Below are 24,682 nucleotides of genomic sequence, written 5' to 3'. Positions count from 1 at the left end.
CTATGTTCACCGGTCTCTACATTTACCTTCAACTGTGGAATAGTTCATAAACAATTCCACAGCAAAAGGTAACTATTCCACAGTGTTTTCGTACTTGTATTTGATGGTTCGGAAACGTTTTAATGCCTGTATTTGATGGTTCAGGAATGTTTTCATGCCTGTATTTGATGGTTCACGAATGTTTTCATGCTGTATTTGATGGTTCATGAACGTTTTAATGCCTGTGTTTGATGGTTCAGGAACGTTTTCATGCCTGTATTTGATGGTTCATAAACGTTTTCATGCCTGTATTTGATGGTTCACGAATGTTTTCATGCCTGTATTTGATGGTTCACGAATGTTTTCATGCCTGTATTTGATGGTTCACGAATGTTTTCATGCCTGTATTTGATGGTTCACGAATGTTTTCATGCCTGTATTTGATGGTTCACGAATGTTTTCATGCCTGTATTTGATGGTTCACGAATGTTTTCATGCCTGTATTTGATGGTTCACGAATGTTTTCATGCCTGTATTTGATGGTTCACGAATGTTTTCATGCCTGTATTTGATGGTTCACGAATGTTTTCATGCCTGTATTTGATGGTTCACGAATGTTTTCATGCCTGTATTTGATGGTTCACGAATGTTTTCATGCCTGTATTTGATGGTTCACGAATGTTTTCATGCTTGTATTTGATGGTTCACGAATGTTTTCATGCCTGTATTTGATGGTTCACGAATGTTTTCATGCCTGTATTTGATGGTTCACGAATGTTTTCATGCCTGTATTTGATGGTTCACGAATGTTTTCATGCCTGTATTTGATGGTTCACGAATGTTTTCATGCTTGTATTTGATGGTTCACGAATGTTTTCATGCCTGTATTTGATGGTTCACGAATGTTTTCATGCCTGTATTTGATGGTTCAGGAACGTTTTCTTGCTAGTATTTGATTGCTCACGAACTATTTATTTGATGGTTCACGAACGTTGGTTTATAAAATTACTGTTCAAGTGCTGTGTTGCTTTGATGTTAGTATTTGTTGGTTCATGAACATGTAGTATGATTCGTACTTCAAGAACATTTGCTTGTTATCCCTCTTCTGCCAGTCAAGAACACCTTCAATTGAAACATGAGTTTTTGGGTTACACAATGTACTAGTAAGTATCATGTGGAAACTTATATTAAGTGAGTCAGATTTTTTTTTTTTTTTTTTTTTTTTTTGCATTTTGTATCCTATTGTTCTTCCGGGGCACATAGTCAGCTGTATGCCTGATTTTGGTTACATCTTTCTCCATACATAAGTAGGGACGATGCCAATTATAGCAACAGTCAGAAATTCTACTGTTGACGCTATATGAACACATGTGAGGCACAAGTTTTTTATGTTGGATTAGGCTTGATTTGTTTTATGTTGCTTTACGTCATATAAACAGTAAGAGTAATTTATGGAATTGTCAGGTTTAGACTGTGGAGGAAAGCCGGAGTACCCACAGAAAAACCACATATCTGTGGTCAGTACCTGGTAGTTAGTTTAAGGCTTGTGATAATATATTGGGACATTCTAACCACTTGACCACCGTGGCTTCATGGATTTTATTTTTTGAATAATGTCAAATTAACAACCTAGTTCATTAATAGACATGTCAGTTTTAGGTACTGAGGTGAAATGACAGCTGGAGTGTAAGGAACTTGATAAAGTCAGAACTCAAAATAAGCCTATCTACAGTGTTGTTGTGGTATCAAAACTATGAATTTCAAGGTCTATGAAAACGCATAAGACATTCTTTACGAAAGCAAGGCAAGTGTTTATTTATAATAACTTGTAAGTATAGAAACAGTTAATAATTAATCTAGTACATTAAATGTGATTTTATAGAACCTAACTCACCCATTCTTCTCTTCATTCACACAGAGTATTTACTCAACCCTTATATCCAATATTAGCTATACCCAAAACAAACAATATCTTTGCATAAGAAATTTGAAAAAAAAAAGTAGAATGAAGTTCAACGAATTTGTCAACAATGAGAAATGTTAACGAAAACTTGTTTGACCAAACAAACTGATATTTAAAGGGTCATCAATATTAAGGGATGGATGAACCATTAAACTTATATGAAGATACACTTATATTTAAGAATAAGTACCCTAAAACTTAAACTAAATTATTCACCGTTATGTATTCCGTATTTGCATATTACACAGTAATCTGCCCTTGATGGTAGGTATTAATTATGACGTCATGTGTTTGCCAGCATAACGTCATACTTTTTTGGGGGGAAAACCACATGAATTACGCTCACCAAATAATGACATCACAATGGATACCTAACTGCAGGGGAGCTAACTCTGTAATATGCAAAGACAGAAATTGATAACTTTCCATTAGTTTTTAAATTATATGCATTATGGATTTTAAGACAGATTCTCATGGATTTAATTAAAGAATTTGAATCTTTGTTATAGTTTGTAGATAAATATTTGGTATAAAATTTAAAGAAACATTTCAACTTTAGCACACATCCCTCTTGCAGCCACTACATATATAACAAGTATCACATACTGAATACACACAGTTTTAATATTATAGATAGATGCTTCATCAAGCTCTGCCCAGAAATACATGATTATATAAAACTACAAAAAGCCTTCTCCCCATAGGTAACGAGATAGTAAAATAGAAATAACTATTTGCTCTCATAATATAAATATTTCACTCAACTCTGATTTTCTCATCAGACTTTCAAATGTGACAGATGTATCAATTCAAAACAATTGTTTTATAGAACATTATTCTGCATTTGCATATTACAGAGTTATCTGCACTTGCGGGTAGGTATTGATTGTGACGTCATGTGTTTGCGTGTGTAAGGTCGTGAACGACATGAATTGGGTACACAATGAAATCCTACCCACAGGAGAGCTAACTCTGTAATTTGCTAAGACAGAATACTGTAACCCAACTCATCATTGTATGAGATTGATTTTTGTGTCTTCGTCAATTATCAAAAGCTGCGAACATTAATCACCTCGAAATTCAGCCGATCAAGTATAGACACAATGGAACCATACAACTCAAAAGTTAGAAACTTAATCGCTGTGGAAATGCTGAATTAAGTCACCAGGAAACTGGTATCAAAGACGTGGACGATTCCAGTACATCACACACAATTTAATACATATAGCACTTTAACTATATTTCTAAGCATAAATATCACATCTAAATAATACATTTGTTTTATAATATGCAAGATAACTTAATTCAGGATATGCTTTTAAGAGAAGTTTTCAAGCTTCATATTTTAAATATCACTTTACTATATGGTACGAAAAATAATTAATGTCAAAACTTTGGAATTATTTTTTGAATAATTTTTTTGAAATTTCTGTTTTCCCTGATCAAATCTATCCAGGTAATTTCAATATTGCCATCACTTAACTCATTCGTCATTTTAAGATTGCAGGGATGAGTGAGTTCAACAAGTCAAGATATTGTGACAAATACCATCACACCACACAAATATATTGACCTTCAGTGGAAAAATTATCAAACAAAATATTCAAAATCTTTCAGGACTTAGATCTCAAAGTGAATGCTGTAACCTTAGATCTAAAACAATATTACCAGGAGCCTGATATACAAAAATTCTTCCAGTAAACATATCTGGCAACAACACATGGTTTCATGATTTCATCACAATACGTAGAATTCAAAATTCTTTAGTTAAACAGAATATTCAGAAATTCAAGGTATCTAAAGTGAACACTATTTCAGCTCAGCTGTTTCTGGCCTTTGATCTTTGATCTAGTAAGCGAATCTCATTTCTGGAGAGTATCCGAGTTTCTCAAGGTTCGGGATACATGCGAAGTTGATCATTGGGGGAGGTCCACACATTATGATCATAGTTCCATCTTCAGGGCCCGGAAGGTGTTCCTTGATCATATCAGCACTCACGAAACCCTTACTGTAGGTCCATCCTGTGGAGAAAATGATAACGTAATTACTGTAGTAGACGAAACATGAAATAAGGATCAATATTAGGAGTAACTACTGCCTTAGATTCTAGCTAAATGCGATACTACTGCTATCGGTGAAAACAATATTGAGAAAGTTTAACTACCTGGTATTGCAGACTATAATTGCAATAGTATTGCATTCTGATTCTATTAAATTCCAGTAAATGAATTGGCCACCAAGTCATACCTCTAGAGCATTGTTGGTTAAGAGTTACTTCCCTTTACAAGCTAGCATCAGTAGCAACTCAAACACTAATGATCGTAATCGAGAACAATATCAGTGTTTGTTTTTGATTGAATAGCATGCATATCAACATGTATAATTTGCTATCGATTGACTGAGTTGAAAGGCAATTAAAATTGCAATATATTGATATTCCGATGTCTTGTTAACTCCTATACTCCTTCCGCACTCAATATTCCCACATATTGCTGAGGGTTACAGGCCAAACATCACAAGGTTATCTAAGAGATATGCGACACATTAGTAATGTGTTATTTAGAAGACTAGCAAAACTCCCTCTTTGCTGACCGATTACTGAAAAAATCTTTTGAGACAAAATCTAAGAATACTGTCTGTTGAGTGAATGAGACAATAAACCAGAAATGATATCAACAAGTTTGAGATACCAAATAGTGTTGGGATCTGTTAAAGATCCACCTATAAAGCTTGTTTCATTAGGCCAAAACAAAAAAATATGTCTGTTTAGGGTTACTTGAGCGACCCTACTTTTTTACCCCCGACCCTAATTTTTGAAAAAAAGTTTAAAAAGTCAGGATTTCAATCTCAGACTCCGGTTTGGGCCATCATTTTAGAGTGAAAGACACTAAAAAAAAAGAAAGAAAAAAATCCTCCCATCTGACCAACCCTATTTTTTTGCCAATGTTATCCTATACAGACATATACTGTATTTTTTTGTAGCCTTATCAACATTTTCAATAGTTCAAAATATTTTAAGTAGCAGTAGTGCTGGACCATGTCAATAGTAGACAACCAGAGAGTTACAAGATACCAAAACGATGTGGGAAAGTACAATATACCGTCAATTCGTCTCACCCTCCAATAATTGTAAATTCGCAAAAATCTTGACAAAATAATCGTAAGAATCGGTGGTAAAGTGCATTAAACCCAACATCTTTTTGATATCTTGAAAGCAACTTATTAGTAGAACATCTGGCTGGTGGTTGGCAGTGTAAGGTTGTCTGGTCAGGCCATTCATTTTCAACTCCTCTTACAAAGTACTAGCTGAAGGTTACAGGCCAAACATCATATCAGGGATATGTGACAACAGCTGTATCAAGGGATTAATTGTAGCCCCTTACCATCCCCAGGTCGGTCCAATGTGTACCAAAGGTGGAATCGGTCAGGGTGCTCAGCAGCAATGTCTTCTAGCTCAGTCCTAAGCAAGATGTCGTTCTCGGTCTGCAAAATAAGTTAAAATATAGTTCACCTGTTTGGATTAGACAATACTTTCAAAGTCTATCATATGTATTGTGTACTGATTTAATCCCACAGTGTAAATATCATTATCTGTTTCACGCTGATGAATCACCAATCTTATTACGCCGTTCTACGTTACGCTCCAATACAACAACAGGGTTACCTCAGCATGACCCCTGGCCTACAATAGGAATATCTCGGGACATACTGTTAACCGTTTATACTTCCAAATGAATCAACCACACCAGCTATTCCATAGGCAAGATGCTGATTGGCTAACCACAGGGGTCATGCTGAGGTGACCCCGAACAAGTGTTGTTAGATCTTGTATTGGAACGCAACATAGAGCATCGTATTAGAGCGGAATTAGAAGGGAATTACATCTCTAATTTTGATAAGTTTGTGAATCACAAAGTCAATAAAACTCTGTTGTGTGGAGATTAAAATACTTAATTTTAATAGGTTAATATTGTGTACCTGATTAGCGAAGAGCAGAGACAGTTCAGTCTTGTCCTTGGGATCCTTGAACACCTGTCTGACGAGTTGTAGCATCGGAGTGATACCTGTTCCACCGGCAATCATCCCAACCTTCTTAGCCGTGAAAGTACTTGGTGCGGTCTTCTTGTCGGGACGGATGTTAAATTCACCTTAACACAGGAAACATAAAGCATTTTATATAAAGCAAAACTCTTATAGACCCACTACCTTTCCAGAGAAAAAATCAAAGGTTTCTGAAAAACATAAATAACATCAGAAAATACATATCGATGGCCTAAGATGAGGTAACAACACCAAACATATGCAAAATTTTCTGCGTAATATATGATAACTGTGGAGATTTACTTCACTGTTTTGCCGTCTGGCGCAGTGTTAGTCAACTACCGGGCAGTATTTTGGATGACGGCGGGAAACATAAGACAACCCGCGTTATGAAAATAAATATATACATTTTTTTTTTCAGAAGATGATGATGAATGTAGTGTTAATGGTAAGTTAATAACTTTTGTGACTCTACAAAATTATCGATCTCGTTTTACATTCCCATTTTAAAGATTAAAAGTTGTTTCGGAAAGGTAGTGGGCCTTTAACAAAGAGTCAGGGTGGTGAAACTATTTTAGCAGTTTGCAGTAAGTTCTAATAAATTCTACTGCCAAAATATTACGAAGTATTAATCATTTGCAGAATCTCTAATAATCAGAAATAGATTTTTACAAACAATCATGCATCATTTTTAGGTTTGCCTGTTTTTCATTTATAGATCTAATTCAAGAATTGCAAATAAATTGATGAAATAACGGTAGTCTTAACTGTCAATCTGTATAAATCAGTCTCTCTTTACCTAGTAGCCAGGATGAATCCTGTCCAAACTTGATCTTCGATGGTTTAATGCTTACCATTTTTGCAATGTGATTTCTGTGAAATCACTATGCTAAGATATGTATTCATGAATTTTCATTGAATGATATGAAACAGACAAACAGGGTTGTTCCATGATCTTTCTAAAACACAATAAATCAGGATTATGTTTTTCTCAGGCACTTATAGTGCAATCTTACTGAAACATACTGCTACATACCAGGGCCGGTGTACTTGAGAAGTCCGTTTGGTCCTCGTACATCAATGTAGTCTCCAATGGACATAGCTTCCAGATACTGGCTCATCTTGCCTCCCTCGGGAAACTTGGGGTGGACATTCTTAAAGTACACCTGTCAAGAAAAGAGAATTTAATAAGATTTGCTTTCTAAACAATGATATTCTTAAATGAGGCTCTGCAGAATTTAACATCATCAGCCACTTATTAATTTCATGATCCGAGTTCTACTAATTTGAGAAAATCGCTGGCATGAAATATCTCTCATGGTCATGAAGGAACCATTAAAACTACCCGTAATATGAACAAGATTCAGAAAATTCTTAGATGCTATGAATGGCCATAGTAATAGGAAATAATTAAAATTGATGAATAGTTATTTGATGAATTTCTAAGTTACCAATGAAAATTATACAGGATGTAGTTTATGTATTTGTTTAACATCATCTTAACTAATACAAATCTAATTTTTTTAGTTGACTTGTAATTCTGCTCCACTACGATACTCTATGATAATCTCCAATACAAGATCTAACAACTCCCCGTTAAAGGTCACCTCAGCATGACCTGACCTTTTGGTTAGCCAATCAGCATCTCGCTAACAAAATCTTTGGTGTGTTTGGTATGGTTGATTCTCTCGGAAGTATAAATGGCCCGAGATGTCCCAATTCTAGGCCAGAGGTCATGCAGAAGTGACCCTGAACTGGGAGTTATTAGTTCTTGTATTGGAGCGTAGCGTAAAGTATGGTAGTGGATTGGAATTACAAGTCTACTTTTCATTAGATTGAACTAATACTGTTAACTAACTCATTGAGCCCTGAAAATTCATAATGAACTTTTTTAGCCTTTACATTGGAAGACTTCTGACGTGTGTTCAGGGGTGATTGAGAATGGACAACACATACCTTGATGACAAGGTCCATGAATCCTTTGTCATCATCACTGGACACTGGTGTGTATGGCCGAATGATCAACTGACCATCCATGCGAGCGGTCAAGTAAATGTGCTGACCTGTCGATATAAAAAAGATACAACAGACATGATAGAAGATCCATTTTGTCAAAAATAACCCATCACTAACAAGGAAAATAATCTTTTGAATGGGATAACCTTGTACACCACCGGTTCCATCAAGAATTTCTACATTTTCCATAACCAAGGACGTTGCACCTCCACCCCCCGTAGTGATTACTTGTACACCCTAGTGAACTCTTGATAATTAAATCTGAATTAATCTTTCCCCTCTCAAAACCGTCCAAATTGTGAAATTACTGATTGAATTCGGCCAACTAATTAAGATGTCCTGACATATCACAATGAGCTCCCCAACCCCTGGGTCAAAAGTTTGAATGTGGGGCACTTGCCATGTACTGACCACTGGTTGGCAGTTTTTCTCTGGCTTTCCTCCATCTTCTTAACCTCGCACGTATCTTAAATGACCCGGGTTATTGATAGGATGTTAAACTGAAACCAAACTGATACAATAATACACTGTTTTGAGGATATTGGTTACCACAGGTATTACCTTCATGAGAGCAGTGTCTTAGTTATAGGACTGAAAGACAGATGTTTTACTGACCGACAGGAAGTCCTAGGATGTGTTCAGGAGTTGGCAGAGCAAATCGGAACCTTCTGGTGTCATGGCTGATTTCCTGTAAATAGAGGGTCAAAGGTCACAAAACAAAGCACACTGGTGAAAAATAATATATATTCATTAATTACATTTATTTAGAAAGTTATCTATTAATTTAAACTTTTCTTTTTTAATGATTATTTCAACAAGGTCATTAATCATTTTACAGTTCATGGCTAGTAAAAAGTATGAAACCGACCCGTGAGGAAAAGTTTATGAAGGTCAAATGCTGGTCACAGTGACCTAATTATAGTATATGACACATAATCTGTCGAAAATGAAGTACCCGGGTAATAACCCAAACAAAATGCTTAAATATATATGGAATGGATATTTTATATTAATTACAGAATAAACTGTATACATAACATGCATAATTTTGTAACTAAGATACATGTATACCAAATGAAATGACTTCATTACCTCTTTGTCAATGAGTTTTAGTGAGTACTTGGTGTTAGGGTCCTCTAACGTAACCAAGGCCTTTTTCTTCTTCCCAAACAGGAACACTTTGGCTAGGATTGCTGTGACAGCTACGACTCCAATGCCGATCACTACAGGAATTGCCTGGAAACAAAAGGATCTATCATAATATTCCTAACTCTATCCTCCTTCAAACTTTCATAGATTTAACAAAGGCAAAAAACTATAATATATTCAGACTAATTAAATCAAATTTAAACATTTAACAAGCTCAAGGACAAGTAAAACATTTTTAAGAATATTTACTTCATACACATCCATGTATTAATTATATTTTTTGTGCTAAATCGGCAGTGTAACTGAATGTGTATAGGTATATTGTCAATTTTTTTAGTTGACATACAAAAACGAAATACTATGTAGACTGATCATGTAAATTAACCTAGCGTCAACAGTTTACCAAAATAATCAATAGCCTTAATATTATTGACTTTGGTAATATGACAACAATTTTAATTGTCTTAATTTCAAAATGCATCATTCTGTACAAAAAGCTGTGTGTACTGCGTGTGTACATGAATTAAGCATAAAAAATAACTTTCAATGACTTCTTTTTTATTTGTAATATTGTTTTAAAAGCTGCATAATCAATAAACTCATTCTAATAAATACATGTATATTGACACACAAGATTAGAACCATAATTTTACCACAACCCAGTATACAGTTGTATTGATGTTATGCCAGATGTTACATCCGATGCAAAATGATACCCATGTTGGCTTGTTTTAAAATACATGCATTATGTGACCAGAACTGATGGATATATCTACTTCCCTCGACTGACCCCTTCACATCAGTGATTGATCTACAGGGTCTGTTAGTAATATTCAGTTAAATTCAGTTGCACAGACACACTCATAGTGCAAAATAGCATTCAAAGGAAAGTTTTACAATATTGTAATTACATGTACTGCATTTATGGCTAACCCGATATTCATGAAAAACTTATTAATTGGAGAAAAATTGTATTTGCTTTCGTAATTGTTATACATGTATATATATATATATTGATAATAAAATCTAGTTTAATAATAAAACTATTTTTTTCCAAAATACCATAATTTTCATAGGAGTATCAACTATTCGAAAATTCTTTCGAAATCCACAAATGTTCTTTCCAAATGAGACAAGCGCTGCATGTAATTAAATCTATGAATTTCTCAAGCTAGTGAGAAGTGAGTCTGTGTTTTACAACAGATGAGACAAGAAGTATATACGGTATATATACACTGCACATGCATCCTGTGGCTGAGCTTACACATTCAATTAACTTTAACATACAGTGCAGACTGTAGTATGACTAATTCACTAAACCTCAATCTATTACTCTTCCTTCTTAGACACAAGTAGACTACAGGGAGCATCAAAAATGTCTGCACCAAGGACACTTAAGTTTTCTAGTTATAATTTATGCTATATATGCAGCGTTTTTCATTACCTATTGGAAAGGGTCCTCATTTTGTGAAGAAAATTTGTAAATGGGGAAAAAATTCTCAAAAGAAATTTTTTTTTTGTGAAGATGGAATTTGCTAAAATTAAGGATAATTTTTATTGGAAATATAAACCCATCATCAGTCCCTGAAAAATACATGTCCTACAAGAAAGTCTTGCACTATGTATAAGAATAATGATAACTGATTACAGGAAAAGAAGTAAATTTAACTGAGAATCAAGCATGGGCTTCTGAAAGGTAAAAAATCATAACGAGAACTGGAAAATCATTTTTGAATTTCAATGTAAACTGTGATACAGAGATAAACAGGCTGACCATGTGACAGAAACAAAGATTCTCTAACCATAGCACCAGCCTTTAGACATTTTGACCTACAGATTTATACCAGACACTCTAAAAGCGTGGTGTGACTCACTGAGGTAACTCATTTAAGTGGTTATCAAGCACTGACACAGGGATTGCCTCTAACTTATTCATCCCTATAATTTCCTAATGGACTGGTCTTATCTTTGATTTAGAAGAGTCCAAATGTGTCTTTAGGGGTGAATGAGTAAACAACCTTTTGTTTAACATTCCAAAATCCTGCATTTTAACTAGGCAGTATACCAGTACTTATCACAATCTAAAATTTGGCCATGTTAATGTTTTCAAGTTTTGCCAAAAAAAGCATCAATAATCCAATAATACCCATTATTTATGTATTCTTCAATCAAAAATCAGCTCCTCCTGACAAAGCTATGAAGCTTTAGTACATTACATGATAATTACTAGGAATGGGATTGGATAGCAGCCATGGTCTATTTGCAACAGTTCTCTGTCCTTCTTGACTACGGGAGACTATACCTGACTATGGGAACTATACCAAAGTATAGTCCCCCGGGAATGAGCACGCGACCAAATATATGACGTCATAATGAATGTCATGTGACGTACTAAATCTATTATGGCCCTTTCCTGGGAACTATTCTCCTATAGTGTTGTCTGGTGAGGTATAGTCCCAGAGTCGAAGAATAATATTAAACACATCATGAACCTACTTTAAGTATAATCTAATTAATATGTGAATATAGTACATGCATTAATAATACTACATGTATTATTACAGAATTTTATTGGATTATATTTAGTCATATCACTAATGAATAGACATTTTATTAGCTTATATTCTGGTGTGCTGACTATAACAACCTGCTCAAGTATATATATATATATGTGTACTCCTTTGCCAGCTTGTGAAGTTCCGATAATCAGTCAAAATGAAGTCATTTACACAAATATCTTGAAATATCAATGAACTGCAATATGTGGTGTTTATGATAACGCCACCTGGTGAGTTAATGTTATATATAGCATCACTTTAGTACTAAAGTAAGACTTGTTATTCATATATGTCAAAGAAGTATAATCAGGGGAAAAAACTCATGGTAAATTTATATACTTACCGAATTATCTCATGTTGAAATAATGTTGTCTCTATAGAAAAATAAATATGCAGACCTATTTTGAGTTTATGCAAGGACGTATATGAGAAGGATAAGTCACACTGGGTTTTGGGGAAGTCCAAGGCAGGCGCTTTTGTGTGTGTGCACTGACCGTGACGTTGGGCAACGACTGATTTTCCTTTGATATCCGCCGGCGCAGCCTTTGATGTAGCTTGCAAGTGCGAGGGTTACCGTCTTACTTTCTGAAGCGGGCCGACATTTCATGAGCTGTCAATTTTTTTAAACGAAAATTTAAGACATATTCTCTAAATATTCCGTCTTTAAAGCAAGTAATAAACGTCGTGAAATTTAATAAACTTTACAATGGTGTTTCGTTTGACTCGATAAGACAAGTATTTGTTGAGAAAAACGGTTTTTATTCCCGGTTCATAGGCGTCTTGCGTGGTGTTCAGTAATGTAAAGAGACAGTCACGAATCCTTCTCACTTATAAATCCTTGGTTTATGTATTTGAGAACAGGGCCTGAAACTGGAGACACAGAAGTTAACCCACCCCTGTAGACACATTTGAGTTATTCTAATTCAAAGGCTGGAATAGTTCATTATGAATTTTCAGGGGTGAATGAGCGAAGGTCTACTTAGTTGGATAACAAGAGATAGAATATTGGACACCTTAACCACTAAGCTGCTGCGACCCACGACTGCTGTACACCTAAAGTAGCCTGATCCAGAAACAAACAGTGATTCATTGATTCCCCATGAACAAAATGTTTCAGTCTGAGTCAGAGCTATAACAGTAAATCTATCTTGTTGCCAAGTTTACAGCCCTCACTGAATACTGATGAACTTCTGTTTGAAATTCTTATGGTCAGGAAAGCACACATTCAGAGTGACTAAGTCTTTTTAAAATTATCTACAGTTAAAGAATTAATCACAGTTAATTACAGTTCATCCTGTCTTAGTGACCACTCCAGTTTAAAGACAACCTGCTTAACAAGACTAATTTCGCGGGGTCCGAAATGGTCAATTTCAACAAAATTTCCCCATTAAGTGTATAATGACAACGTTGTTATAGAGACCATTTTTTTCTTGATCCTATGGTTGGTCTTTATAGACAGGTTTGGAAGACTTACTTGAAAGTAAATGCTCTTTTACTCATTCACCCCCGACAACACATTTAGGCTCTTCTAAATCAAAGACTAGACCATTCCATTATGAAATTTAAGGGTGTGAATGAGTTTATTATTTAGACTCAAAAAAAATGAAACAGATGATGATTGAAACCCATGAATGTAAAATTGTGATTGTCATTCAGAAATGTTTGGCTTTACTGAAAATGGACCACAGCAATTATGAAAAACAATTGTTCAACCAGTCATACAATCAAAATGACATTTGAAAAATTCTGTAACCATTGAAAGAGAGTCAACCATCTGTTTTTAACATTAAAACAATGCTGTGTATTTTATCTACTGTAACAATTTTTCAACTTCCTTTCCCAGAACACTTTAACCGACAAAATAAATCTTTCTTCTGCATTGTCAGCTTATGTACATGTTCAGATTTTGAAAAAAAAACCTGTTATTTTTTTGGATAAAAATTAATTCATTGTTGTATTACCTATAAATATAACCAAAGAAGGCTATCTTTGGAAATTGCTAAAATAAAAATAATTTGGTTATAATGTATTTCTGAAAAAGACAAAGCTAATCTGAATGCTCAGTACATAACAGACAGAGAATGCACTACTACGTGTTAAGCTGTCTGCTAGAAGCCATGCTTATAATATATGTATGGGGTTATTACCTAAGACAAATAGGCCCTTGGGAGGATGTAAACAACAGAACTGCATAGTCAACAAGGATAATACACAGTATAAAGTATGTAATACACTTTACTTCACTTACTTTCCTAATCTCCTTAAAGGCCCACTATCTTTCTGAAACGGCTTTTAATTTTCAAAATGGGAATTCGAATGTAAAACGAGATCGATGATTTTGTAGAGTCGCAAAAGTTATTAACTTACTGTTAATACTACACTTATCATCGCCTTTTGAACAATTTAATTAAAATAAATAAAATGTTAATTTTCATAACGCTGGTCGTCTTATGTTTCCCGCCGTCGTCCTAAATACCGTCTGGTAGTTGAATATCACTGCGCCAGACGGCAAAACAGCGAAATAAATCTCCACAGTTATCATATATTATGCAGAAATTTTGCATATGTTTGGTGTTGTTACCTCATCTTATGCCATCGATATGTATGTTCTTATGTTATTGATGTTTTCAAAAAACCTTTAAATTTTTCACAGGAAAGGTAGTGGGTCTTTAACAATTTAACAATTTTCATCCAACTTTGAAAATGTTTCTCTACTACAAGGTATAGTATTTCACTCCCCCCTACTCCATATGAAATCGAGACAGGACAGGACTAACATTATGCCATCCTCGCTGCTATTCATAAAAATCATCTCATTCTGTTTATGACTTGGATGTTGCCTGAACATATGTACGCCAAGTACAAAATAAGTAACGACATCAGGAATATTTGTTTTGATTGGCCTAAAAATCCCAACTGACATTGATCACGCAGGAAGGTGACATACCTGAGATACCAACAATTTTTTTTTGTTTCAAAGGAAATCATCCATAAAATTATTCATAAATGTTTCATTTGATGACTGGAACATTGATGAAAGAAGAATGTACTTGGTAGTAAAGCTATGAAATGAATCCCAGATAATTGTATTTTAATTACATCATTATATGTATCCTGGTCAATGACAATTTAGTTTTATAAAGAAAGATCAAAAGAATAATGAAATATACCAGAAATAAATCATGTCTATTTCAAATGAAACTAATTTGATCATATGATGATCAGGATTTTTTTCGTCTGCTTTCCTGTACACCAAAATACATACAAGTAGCCTTGATGGTCTGTCAAGCATGGCCAGCTTAGTCATGCAGGCTTTGCTGTGGGCGTACAACGTCTATGTTGTTGGGTGTATACATATATACAAACCGTGAATACCTGAGAGTGTTGATGTGAAATTAGCTATGCCAGTAGTTATAGATAAAATAGATTTAACCAATACAACATATTGACATATGAAAACCTGCTATCTATGTGTCCCCATCATCAAATTAATGCTTTTAGCATCTAGCTCAAGTATACACAAGACACAAAGCTTAAAATTAATGTTTCTTCTCTTTGTACAGGTGTAAGAAAAAAAATTAATGAAATAATTAAATCTGATCATAATATCTAAATGAGCTAATTGATTTTTAAGCAAAGCAGAGAACAAAAGATACATTGGTCAGCTTAGTATGAATACCTGTAGGTTAAATTACAACTGTACATACAAGTAGATATCTGAGCAATATATGAATATCAAGATTATCTATCATACTTTGTACATATTTTGACTATCTCTTTCCTTCACCTCTGAAACCTGACACGCCCTTAAATTACCAAAATGTTAAACAAATACAAAACCTTTTTCAAACATAACAAATTTAGTTCCCACATATATGCAAATTAACATATACAATATGTTTAAATTTGTTTGTGATCTGGTTCCTGTCAACAGATACATTATATATAATCAGTTTTAGAATTGTAACGGATTTGGACTGAGGGTCAATAAACAGTGACCAGTTCGCTCAGTCGGTAGAGCATTTGGAGGTCCCGACTTTAATACCCGAGCCAGCTGTCTGGCTGCTCATTTTCTCCATTCTTGTTACAAAATTACAAGCTTTCAACCTGTTTCATAGCATTGAGAGTATGCTTCAAAGGAATAAGTTAACTTTTGAGTTGTGTCTAAGGTGGCAAAGACTAAAGAAATGAGGGAGGAATGTAGAGGAATTGTACTGGGTCGATAATCAGTGACCAGTTAGCTCATCAGTTAATTGGTAGAGTATTCAGCTAGTGTTTGGAGGTTCCCGAGTTCAAATCCCGGTCTGACCGCTACATTTTCTCCTCTCCTGTTACAAAGGTCTCAGACAGAGTACCAACAGAAAGAAATCAGTAACCTACATACATGTATGATGTTCAGATTACTAATCTGGAGTTAATACTAATACTGTCTGTGTCACTTGTGGGTCTTAATCCTCATATCGACGGTAAAAAAGGCCAGAGAGTTACCTTATGTATTGAGTGTCAAAAACTCAACTCTGTTACTCATGCATATTGATAGCCTGGCTCACAATGAAATAAGTTTTAATTTCATCTAGGATATTTCTGGGGATATATCAGAACTGAAACTCCAAATTTCCAACAATTTTACAGAGAAAAACGCATATTCTATGTTGGTCTTACATCTGCAAATATCCCTTGCTCATAAATGATAAAGCCCACAGTGAATTTTCAGTTTACCTGCTGTCTGCTGCAGTGTTCATATCGACACACCCTTGAGCAGAGACAAAACTTAAAATATTTTCTTGATAATATTTTTAGTGTGCATTAGGCATAATGCGATATGTGCTGCATCCGCCAACATAACTTAAAAGAAACGAAATTTTACACAAAACAAAATGTGCTTAAATATTATTTCTTGATATCAGCTGAAAAAACAGCTGACAAATGCTAGGCCTACTGTGGTTCTTTCTCAGTCAGTCATGCATTTTGACTGGACCTAACGTTGCACTCAGTACTGTTTTGTCGTTTATGATATATATTATGTCGTGACAGCTGTTCTATGGCCATGAATTTGTTTAGAATTAGTTATTAGACTTACATGCGCTGCTTGAAACCCCATTCTGTCCTAGTTTTGACCTCTGTTTCACACATGAAAGCCAAAAGCCGGTTCTGAACTGATGTGTAGCCTCAAAAATCAACCCAACATTATTGTTCCGGCCATTGGAAATCATTTGTCATATTTATAAACATTCACATTCCTATTTTCATGCTTGATATTTTTCTAAACAATATGTTGATTATAACACGATGCACAAATGCCATTCTTAGCATCAACAAAGGAGATAAAATGATTTTAAATAGGCCTATAGCAATTCACCAAATCAGCAAATAAACAATTTCTGCTTTTTCTTTTGGTAAACAAGGAAAAACAACATAAATATAACATCTAATGAGTTAGGAATTAACATTGTCATTGGAATCTGATCTTAAGTGTGAGATTGTTAAACTTACCCATGCTTCTTGCTGTGACATGCTGTGTGTACAACAATCTCCGACGACGCTGATGAGCTTTGATCCCCCGACTGCTAGGCTAAAACAAGGCTCTCCCTCGAACTGCACACGCACCGGTTTCAACGTCAGACGGACGCTTGTTACGATTGCGCACACACCATAGGAGCTTATATCAAGAGATACATACGGAGCTATCGACTATCGCCCACGCGTAAAAAATGCATTTTACTATCTTCATATGAAAACATCTTTCTCATATAGCTAGGTCTGCATATTTTTGAAGATATCTTTATAAGCAGAAGGATGTATTTGTATTCCTGGGGTTAGCCGAATTTGGGGTTTCTACCACTGTCATAATATCTACAACCAGAAAAATATATAGAGATTTATGTATATATGTTTGTGCTACAACATTACAAAAGTGATATGCCCAGTAGCATAATATAACGAGGATGGGGATATACATATATACATATGTAGATACCATATTAAAAAAACACTTCTCTACGTGTTAACGTCTATAAATATTTGATAATTCAGTATGTACAGCAGTACATTCGTAGATATAAATATGCACAATTTGAGTTCAACCATTTTTTTTTATCTTGACACCTAAAACGTCTAATAGTCTAAGCTTACGTATACTCATCCTCGATGCTCCAGGAGTTCCGATCACACACGATCTCTACACCCCTGGACTATCTCATAGTCAAAATAGAGGCAACAAAACACAGTTCATGTAATTTAGTCCTTTGATGTACAGCGATATAGCCGTATAACTGTACACTGTGATTGACTATGTGGCTTTGAAGTTGCGGGCGTCGCTCTTTCTCTGTTAGTCTTCAAAGGAAATTTTCGCAGACTTGTGATTGGTCAAGGATTTCATATAACGTCTTTGGATTGGTTCAGATGTTTACTCTGTTATGCCTCCGCAAGAATAGGTCAAAATAAATGTACATATATTCAGAGATTTAAATAGTATTGGGATAAGTAACTAGGGCTGTTCTCGCGATATCACGTACACACATATTGTTATCGTAAACGGATGAACGGTTACCGCGAGACCAAGCCGTGCGTCTGCGCACTAATAGCTGGAGGCGAGTTATCATAGTGTTAGCTCGTGAAGCTGTGTACGGCATATTTGACTACAAACCAATAAACATCGGAAAGTATCTCATAACTTTTTTACTGGTACATTAGAGACGCTCATCTCATGCATGTATATATATTTTACGTGTTGTTTTTTTTAAGAAAAATTGTAAAATTAAAACCTATGTATTGAAAATTCTGTAAGTAATAATCATACTGTTAGTAAATTTTGGTGATTAATGACATATTATAAAAGCTTTTCTTGATTTGTTAGAATGAAAAATACGACACATATAAATTAAATGAATTAAAACCTGGAAATTCAATTCGGCTTTAGTAAAAAAATTGCTTGGTAAAGTAGGATAGTTAAATAAAGTATATTCAAATCTCTATTGAAGCGGAATATTTACATTTCACTTAAAATTGACTTTTATTTCAATATGGTTCTATGCATTATAAATAAAGCTGTTTGGGAAAATTAAGATTAGAAAAATATTATCTATTTTACAAACTTAATGTATAGCCTTCAAGACTCAGACACAGGTAAATGGACCCCCGTCGAGTTAGTGAGGGGATGACCTGGGGCGGTGGCCAGGTGTTCTGGCCGACGGTTCACCTGATGACAGTGTGACACCTGTACATAGCAGTTGCAAATCACTTTCCGTTAATTAGATATCAAATTACGCTATCACAGCTCGATCGACACTATCTCTTCGCCATGATACATGTATGTTGGGTACCATCGATAATTTGTTAACACTTGTACTTGAGCTTTTAAAGTTTCCATATGTACAAACTCAACCAATAGAAAATTAATATTTGAAAACTTAATGGAAATCAGTCAATTATTGAATTCAGAGTATGTGGTTTTAATTGTGCTATCTTTCACGACCCTATCTGAACAGTATCGTCGCCATTATAAATTTAGGGTAGCTTCTATAATTTGTGTACAGTTTTACCTCCGAAAATTCAAAAGGTTCAATATGTTCAAATTAGATCAATTTAATATATTAACATTTAAAATTTACCAAGCAACAAATATTTGAAAACTAAATGGAAATTGGTCAATTATTGAAATCAGAGTATGCGGGTTTTATTATATTAATATTTCACGGGGCGATCGATTGTACCGATCGAGGAAGTAATCATGTCGGGATGAGGACATTCACAGTTAACATTACGTTTATTTAGTGTAACACCTCTACAATTATGAAAATGAGATGGATTATTCAAATAAATTACATTTTCAATAAAGAGCAAACTTTAAGCTATTTGGTGGTTTTTTTTTTATCTGTTCATATCCTGTTATAGCCTAGATCGCTTCATCGGACGAAGCGTTGTTTCAATATGGCGTCGTTAGACTGTACTCTACTGTAATTTAGACACGCGATGCACTCTGGGATAGCTTCCGCTGCGGGCGTTGTTAAGTAAGGCTATGAGCTACGTTCTTATCCCTACTATTTAAAGATGCTCCACCGCCGACAGAGCATAAACGATATTCATCATTTGAACAATAATTGGTGTTTAATCGTGTATATATATGCCCATCCTCGATACTCCAGGGCTTCCGATCACTTACGATCTCTACACCCCTGGACTATCTCACAGTGAAATTGAAGGCAGCTCAGCGGAAAACATTTGACCAATCACGGGCTAGCAAATATTTCATTTGAAGACTACAGAGAGAGCGACGCCTAACATCAAAGCCACAGAGTCAACCACAGTACCGTTAAATACGGCTCTTTTGATGTACATCAAATGACTAAGTTACCTGTTCTATTCTGTTGCCTCCAGTTTTACTATGAGATAGTCCAGGGGTGTAGAGATCGTAAGTGATCGGAAGCCCTGGAGTATCGAGGATGATATATGCCTAATTAACACAAAAACTAACATAAAATAATTTGTTTTGCCTTTGGTGCATGCGCAATCAGTACTTCATTCCATATAGGATATAGTGACATGGAATTTTTTCGGGATGCAATTAATTATTTTTCATATTTTTAACTTGAAGTAAAATTAGAAGCTCAAACTTTTCAATGGTGGTAATGGTGTAAAGTAAGTAACCTTTTTAACTGAAGAAAAATACAAAATCGTCTGCTCCTGTTTTTGATGGTGTAAAAATACCATTTGTCAGCGGTGGAGCATCTTTAAATCTCTGATGTATTAGAACGAATATACGTACCCGGCCTACTATAACTTTCGGCAGGAAGACGACAACATTTTCTGTCTAAAAGTCGTTTGAGCTACAATATTGCAGCTATACATGTATATGCTTTATAAATGGTAAATTTGTAATAAATGTGGATTTCATAAGCAACGTCTAGAACGGTTCTCCTTTTTCTCTAGTTGCTACCACCCTTTGTTAGGTATACGTGTTATTTAGACCTAAAAATCTATATTGAACAGATACTGTAAAAAGTTACTGAAATAACTTGTTTTTACATCAAGATAAAGTAGATTTGCATGTAAATTAAACATGGTCCATTACAGACATCTGCAGTAATGCTTGTTGAAAAAATGTCTCGACCTCCTACATAACATACATTTTATTTGCAAAATTCAAATTAACGAAAAGAATCAACTTAGGCCTATATATATGAATTATCACACACCGCGTGCAGGGTGTGGATTACTGCAGAGCGTGTAAAAGACGTTGATTAAACTTCAATAAAAGAGTTCCAAAACAGCCACCTTACCTTTCAACCGTCACGTACATGTAACTGAAAATGCACATATTTTCTATCTTGTGTAGATAACGCGGTAAGTAACACCTGTTATCTCTTTCTCAATGTTTATTTGTATTTCCTGGTCTACCTTGTTAAAAGTAAGCACTTCAAAGATAACATACACGAACAATGAGACACGAAAAATTATCTGATAATGTGTCAGCGTACCTGTGGTTAGGCCTATTGTATAACGAACATTGTATGGCTTCATTCAGTGTTACTGTCTTAAACAGTAAACAGTTGAAGCGAGTACTTATTTAAGTTTTAAGAGGACGTGTTCATATATGTTCCAGTTACCATAAACTTTAATTAAAAAAACTTATTCTTTTTCATCTTTAGTGTCTTGGGTGCATATATATTTATTTATTTCCATATTTCCTGTATTTTAAAGCGTGCAAATCAAGGTTCCCTGCTAACCGCCCACTGACAGTACTGTACTGTAGTTCTACAGCAAATCACAATGGCTCAGTGCCAGAGATCACGAGTTATTCAACTCTATAAAAACGTAAGTCATCTTAAACATGATTTGTATAAGTATATTCTATAATAGCTACTGTAAGGTTCAACTTTATCTATTATTCTTGTTTACATTTTAGATGTCATTCTGTAAACTTTTTTGACAATTGATTGTCTTTCCTTTGTTCCTGAAGTGTTGAAAAATATTGCATGTTTACATTATTATTTATTTGGTTTCTATAGTCTATAATTTGCACTCTGTTTTCGTTCTCTGCAAACATATTTAATTTACCTGCCCACAGGGCAAGTCTGCTTATGGCATACAGTGCAGTATATCCGTCTAGCTGTCAACTTATTACTTAAAAGGTCTTTTTCTCAAAAAAAAAAAAAAAAAAGGACCCAGAGACACAGTATTGCATCTGAAACGTTATTTGAATGAAGGGCTTCCAATATGCGAGTGTGTTCAAATGAATGACCTTTACCTACATTCAAGGTCACAGTTGTAAAAAATACTATAATATTGAAAACAGACTCACATATTTGAACAACTCGTCAGTTTTAAATAACTAAGAGTCCTATATATTATGTCATATTAGGCCTATGACATGCTGGGATTAGGGGCTAAAATTGTTCAAATGAATGTCCTTGAACTTCATTCAAGATCACAAGGTGAAGGGGTTAAATAGACTGAAATCTTTGAATAACTTATTGTCGATAAAAAAGGTCTTGATGTTAAACTGATATTGGGTTTGTAGCATGCTGGGATGAAGGGCTACTAAGTTCCTTCAAATTAATTACCTTGACCTTCACTTAAGCATTGGTCATATAGGCCAAATCTTTAAATCTCACCAAAAATGAGATAAGATTGTGGAGAATGAAAATGGTGCACAAAGATGTCAGATTCCATCTTTAAATAAAGGTAGATAATCCATCAATTACTTGACTGAAGGGGAGATAATTCATCAACATATGTTCTTGTCTTAAATCTATCAAAAGTTTATAAATTACTTCCTTTTGTTTTACTGTCAGTACTGATGAAGTTAAATAAAGGGAAGTAACTCTGATGACATCTCTGACTTTAAACGTTAACTATTTGCAGCTGCTGCATATGGGAAAGGACTATCCAAAGGGATACGATTACTTCAGGGAAAGGCAAAGGAAGGCATTTAGGAATAACAGAAACATTTCGGATCCTGAACAAATTGATGCCTTAATTGCCAAAGGAGAATATGTTCAGAAGGAAATAGAAGCATTGTACTTTTTGATGAAGTATAGGACTATGAAGAAGAGATATTATGACAGTCATCCGACGGAGGAGCAGAAATATTGAACACTCTAACATGGTGCTGAAGTCTTCCAGTGAAAATATTTGGATGAGAGAAACTAAATTTATGAAGAACGAAGAAACACACTATTTCTATAGCTACGATTATTAGAGTTTTCAATACAAAGGCAAACAGATTTTTTTTTATTGACATTAACCTTTTAGATGACATTTGAACCTTATTGACTTGAATTTATATGCCACTTCAAAGACCCTGTTTGATTTGAAGGCTTTTGATGGCCATGACCAAACTTTGCTTAATTTGAAGGCTTTTGATGGCCCTGACCAAACTTTGCTTCATATCTTTCAATAACACTTATAGTCAAAGTTTTTTTAATGGTCCCTCCAATTTTGAATTTTAAATGAGGGTTCATTTTACAAGATTTTTCAATAGATTTACACTACTGTAGAGTGAAATCAATATAAAAAGGTATAAGGTATAATTGAACAAAGTTGAACGAGATATTCATTTTTCCCAAAAGAGAATTATATATATCAGCCTAGGATATGCTTCACCCATAATTTATAAATAGATTTTACAAGGCTAGCATAAGAGCAACAATGGCATTCTCAATATTCTCGGGGTTACCATCACTATTGTTATATCCACCCCTGGAATATTCCATAGCAAACTGAAGGCTCTGTGTGCATTGTGCAACAACAAACAAATGGGACAGGTAGTTTGGTCATTTGATGTACATTTTGGTCATTTGATGTACATCAAAAGAATTGAATACTGTAACAGTACACTGGTTTTGAAGTTGAGCGTCATTCTCTGTTATCTTTTAAAGGAAATCTGTTCTGGCCTGTGATGGTAGGTTTTTTCCCTTCCAAAACTGCCTTGACATTTGTAATGTCATATTCCAGGGATAGATATAACGACAGTGATAGTAACCTCTGGAATATCAAGGGTGGGACAACCAGGTGGATAACAAATTAAGAATGTTACCTAAGTTACATACATGTCATGCATAGATAAATATTGTGCCTTATTTATTCTTTTCAATATGAAAATACAGTGTGTAATGCCTGCGTATGAATAGTATTGCGTTAAAGATCAAAATACCGTTATCTTTTTTATCAAACATACATTGAAACTTGTATCCTTATGTCAGTTCTTACAAGTATTAATTTATGTCACCAAAGTTAATTTGTTCCCCCTGAAAATTAAAAATGAACTCTTCTGCTCTTTGAATTAGAAGTTTGAATTTGACTTCATGGGTGAAGGCGTTTTTACTGCAAAATTAATTCTCCACTTCTACATATATATATATCATACAAATTAATATTGCAATCAAATTTTTGAATTTTGATACATAGACATACAGAACAGGGTTGAGCACAGCAACCTGGCATGAATTTTGTTTAACCAATAGTATACATATATATATTATGATACTATAATATATATATGTATACTGTTAGTTAAAAAAGTATGCCAGGTCCCTGTGGGGTTGAGCAATTTTTCAAGAACAACCTTTTTGACATTTTATATTTAACATTCGACAAGTAAAAAATTAATGCCATGTTAGGTTATGTATGAAACCAATGTATAATTTTTGGGTTAAGACCATTTTAAATGAAATGAAATTATATGCACAAGTGTAAAAGAAATAAATGTGAATTTGTACATTTGTAATTGATTTCTAGTCTATATGATGCCGTTCAGTTATATGTTTGACTAATTTGATTGCATGGAGGTATAAAAGTTTGGCGTTTGTATAAGTTGTGATGTGCTAATTGCTCAAATGATTTTTTTTTTTCAGTTTTGATTTGATTATATTGCTTGATATTTTGTTGAAATATAATCTTCTCTACAGCAACAAATAAAGAATTCAACCTGAAACATATTTTTAAATTGTTTATAGAATTACTAAAGTAAGTACAG

General features: G+C 34.4%; 1 protein-coding gene across 2 annotated transcripts; it reads right to left on the bottom strand.

The window, feature by feature from the left end:
- Positions 1 to 1,766: 1,766 nt before the first annotated feature.
- On the bottom strand, positions 1,767 to 17,348 carry LOC138330287 (NADH-cytochrome b5 reductase 3-like). Of its 2 annotated transcripts, none has more exons than XM_069277783.1 (8): positions 17,200 to 17,348; positions 9,092 to 9,235; positions 8,615 to 8,687; positions 7,940 to 8,046; positions 7,020 to 7,149; positions 5,921 to 6,090; positions 5,326 to 5,425; positions 1,767 to 3,963 (listed from the first exon to the last, which is right to left on the bottom strand). In XM_069277783.1, the coding sequence occupies exons 1-8, from the start codon at positions 17,218 to 17,220 to the stop codon at positions 3,791 to 3,793; spliced, it is 918 nt and encodes a 305-aa protein (XP_069133884.1). In that variant the 5' UTR covers positions 17,221 to 17,348; the 3' UTR covers positions 1,767 to 3,790. The 2 variants fall into 2 exon arrangements, with proteins under 2 accessions (XP_069133884.1, XP_069133885.1); XM_069277784.1 differs by lacking the exon at positions 17,200 to 17,348 and adding an exon at positions 16,787 to 16,893.
- Between the last annotated feature and the right edge of the window lie 7,334 nt (positions 17,349 to 24,682).

This window comes from Argopecten irradians, chromosome 8, assembly GCF_041381155.1.
Source record: "Argopecten irradians isolate NY chromosome 8, Ai_NY, whole genome shotgun sequence".
Classification (NCBI taxonomy): Eukaryota; Metazoa; Mollusca; class Bivalvia; order Pectinida; family Pectinidae; genus Argopecten; species Argopecten irradians.
Note: the sequence above shows the minus strand (reverse complement) of the source record. Positions and strands in the feature narration are given on the sequence as shown.

Excerpts from the sequence above, each read along its gene's own strand:
- LOC138330287 (XM_069277783.1), bottom strand. The coding sequence starts at position 17,220 with ATGTCACAGCAAGAAGCATGG. Across the intron at positions 8,688-9,091 it reads TAAAACTCATTGACAAAGAG|GAAATCAGCCATGACACCAG; the intron begins GTAATGAAGTCA and ends CTCTATTTACAG. Across the intron at positions 3,964-5,325 it reads ATTGGACCGACCTGGGGATG|GATGGACCTACAGTAAGGGT; the intron begins GTAAGGGGCTAC and ends TTTTCTCCACAG.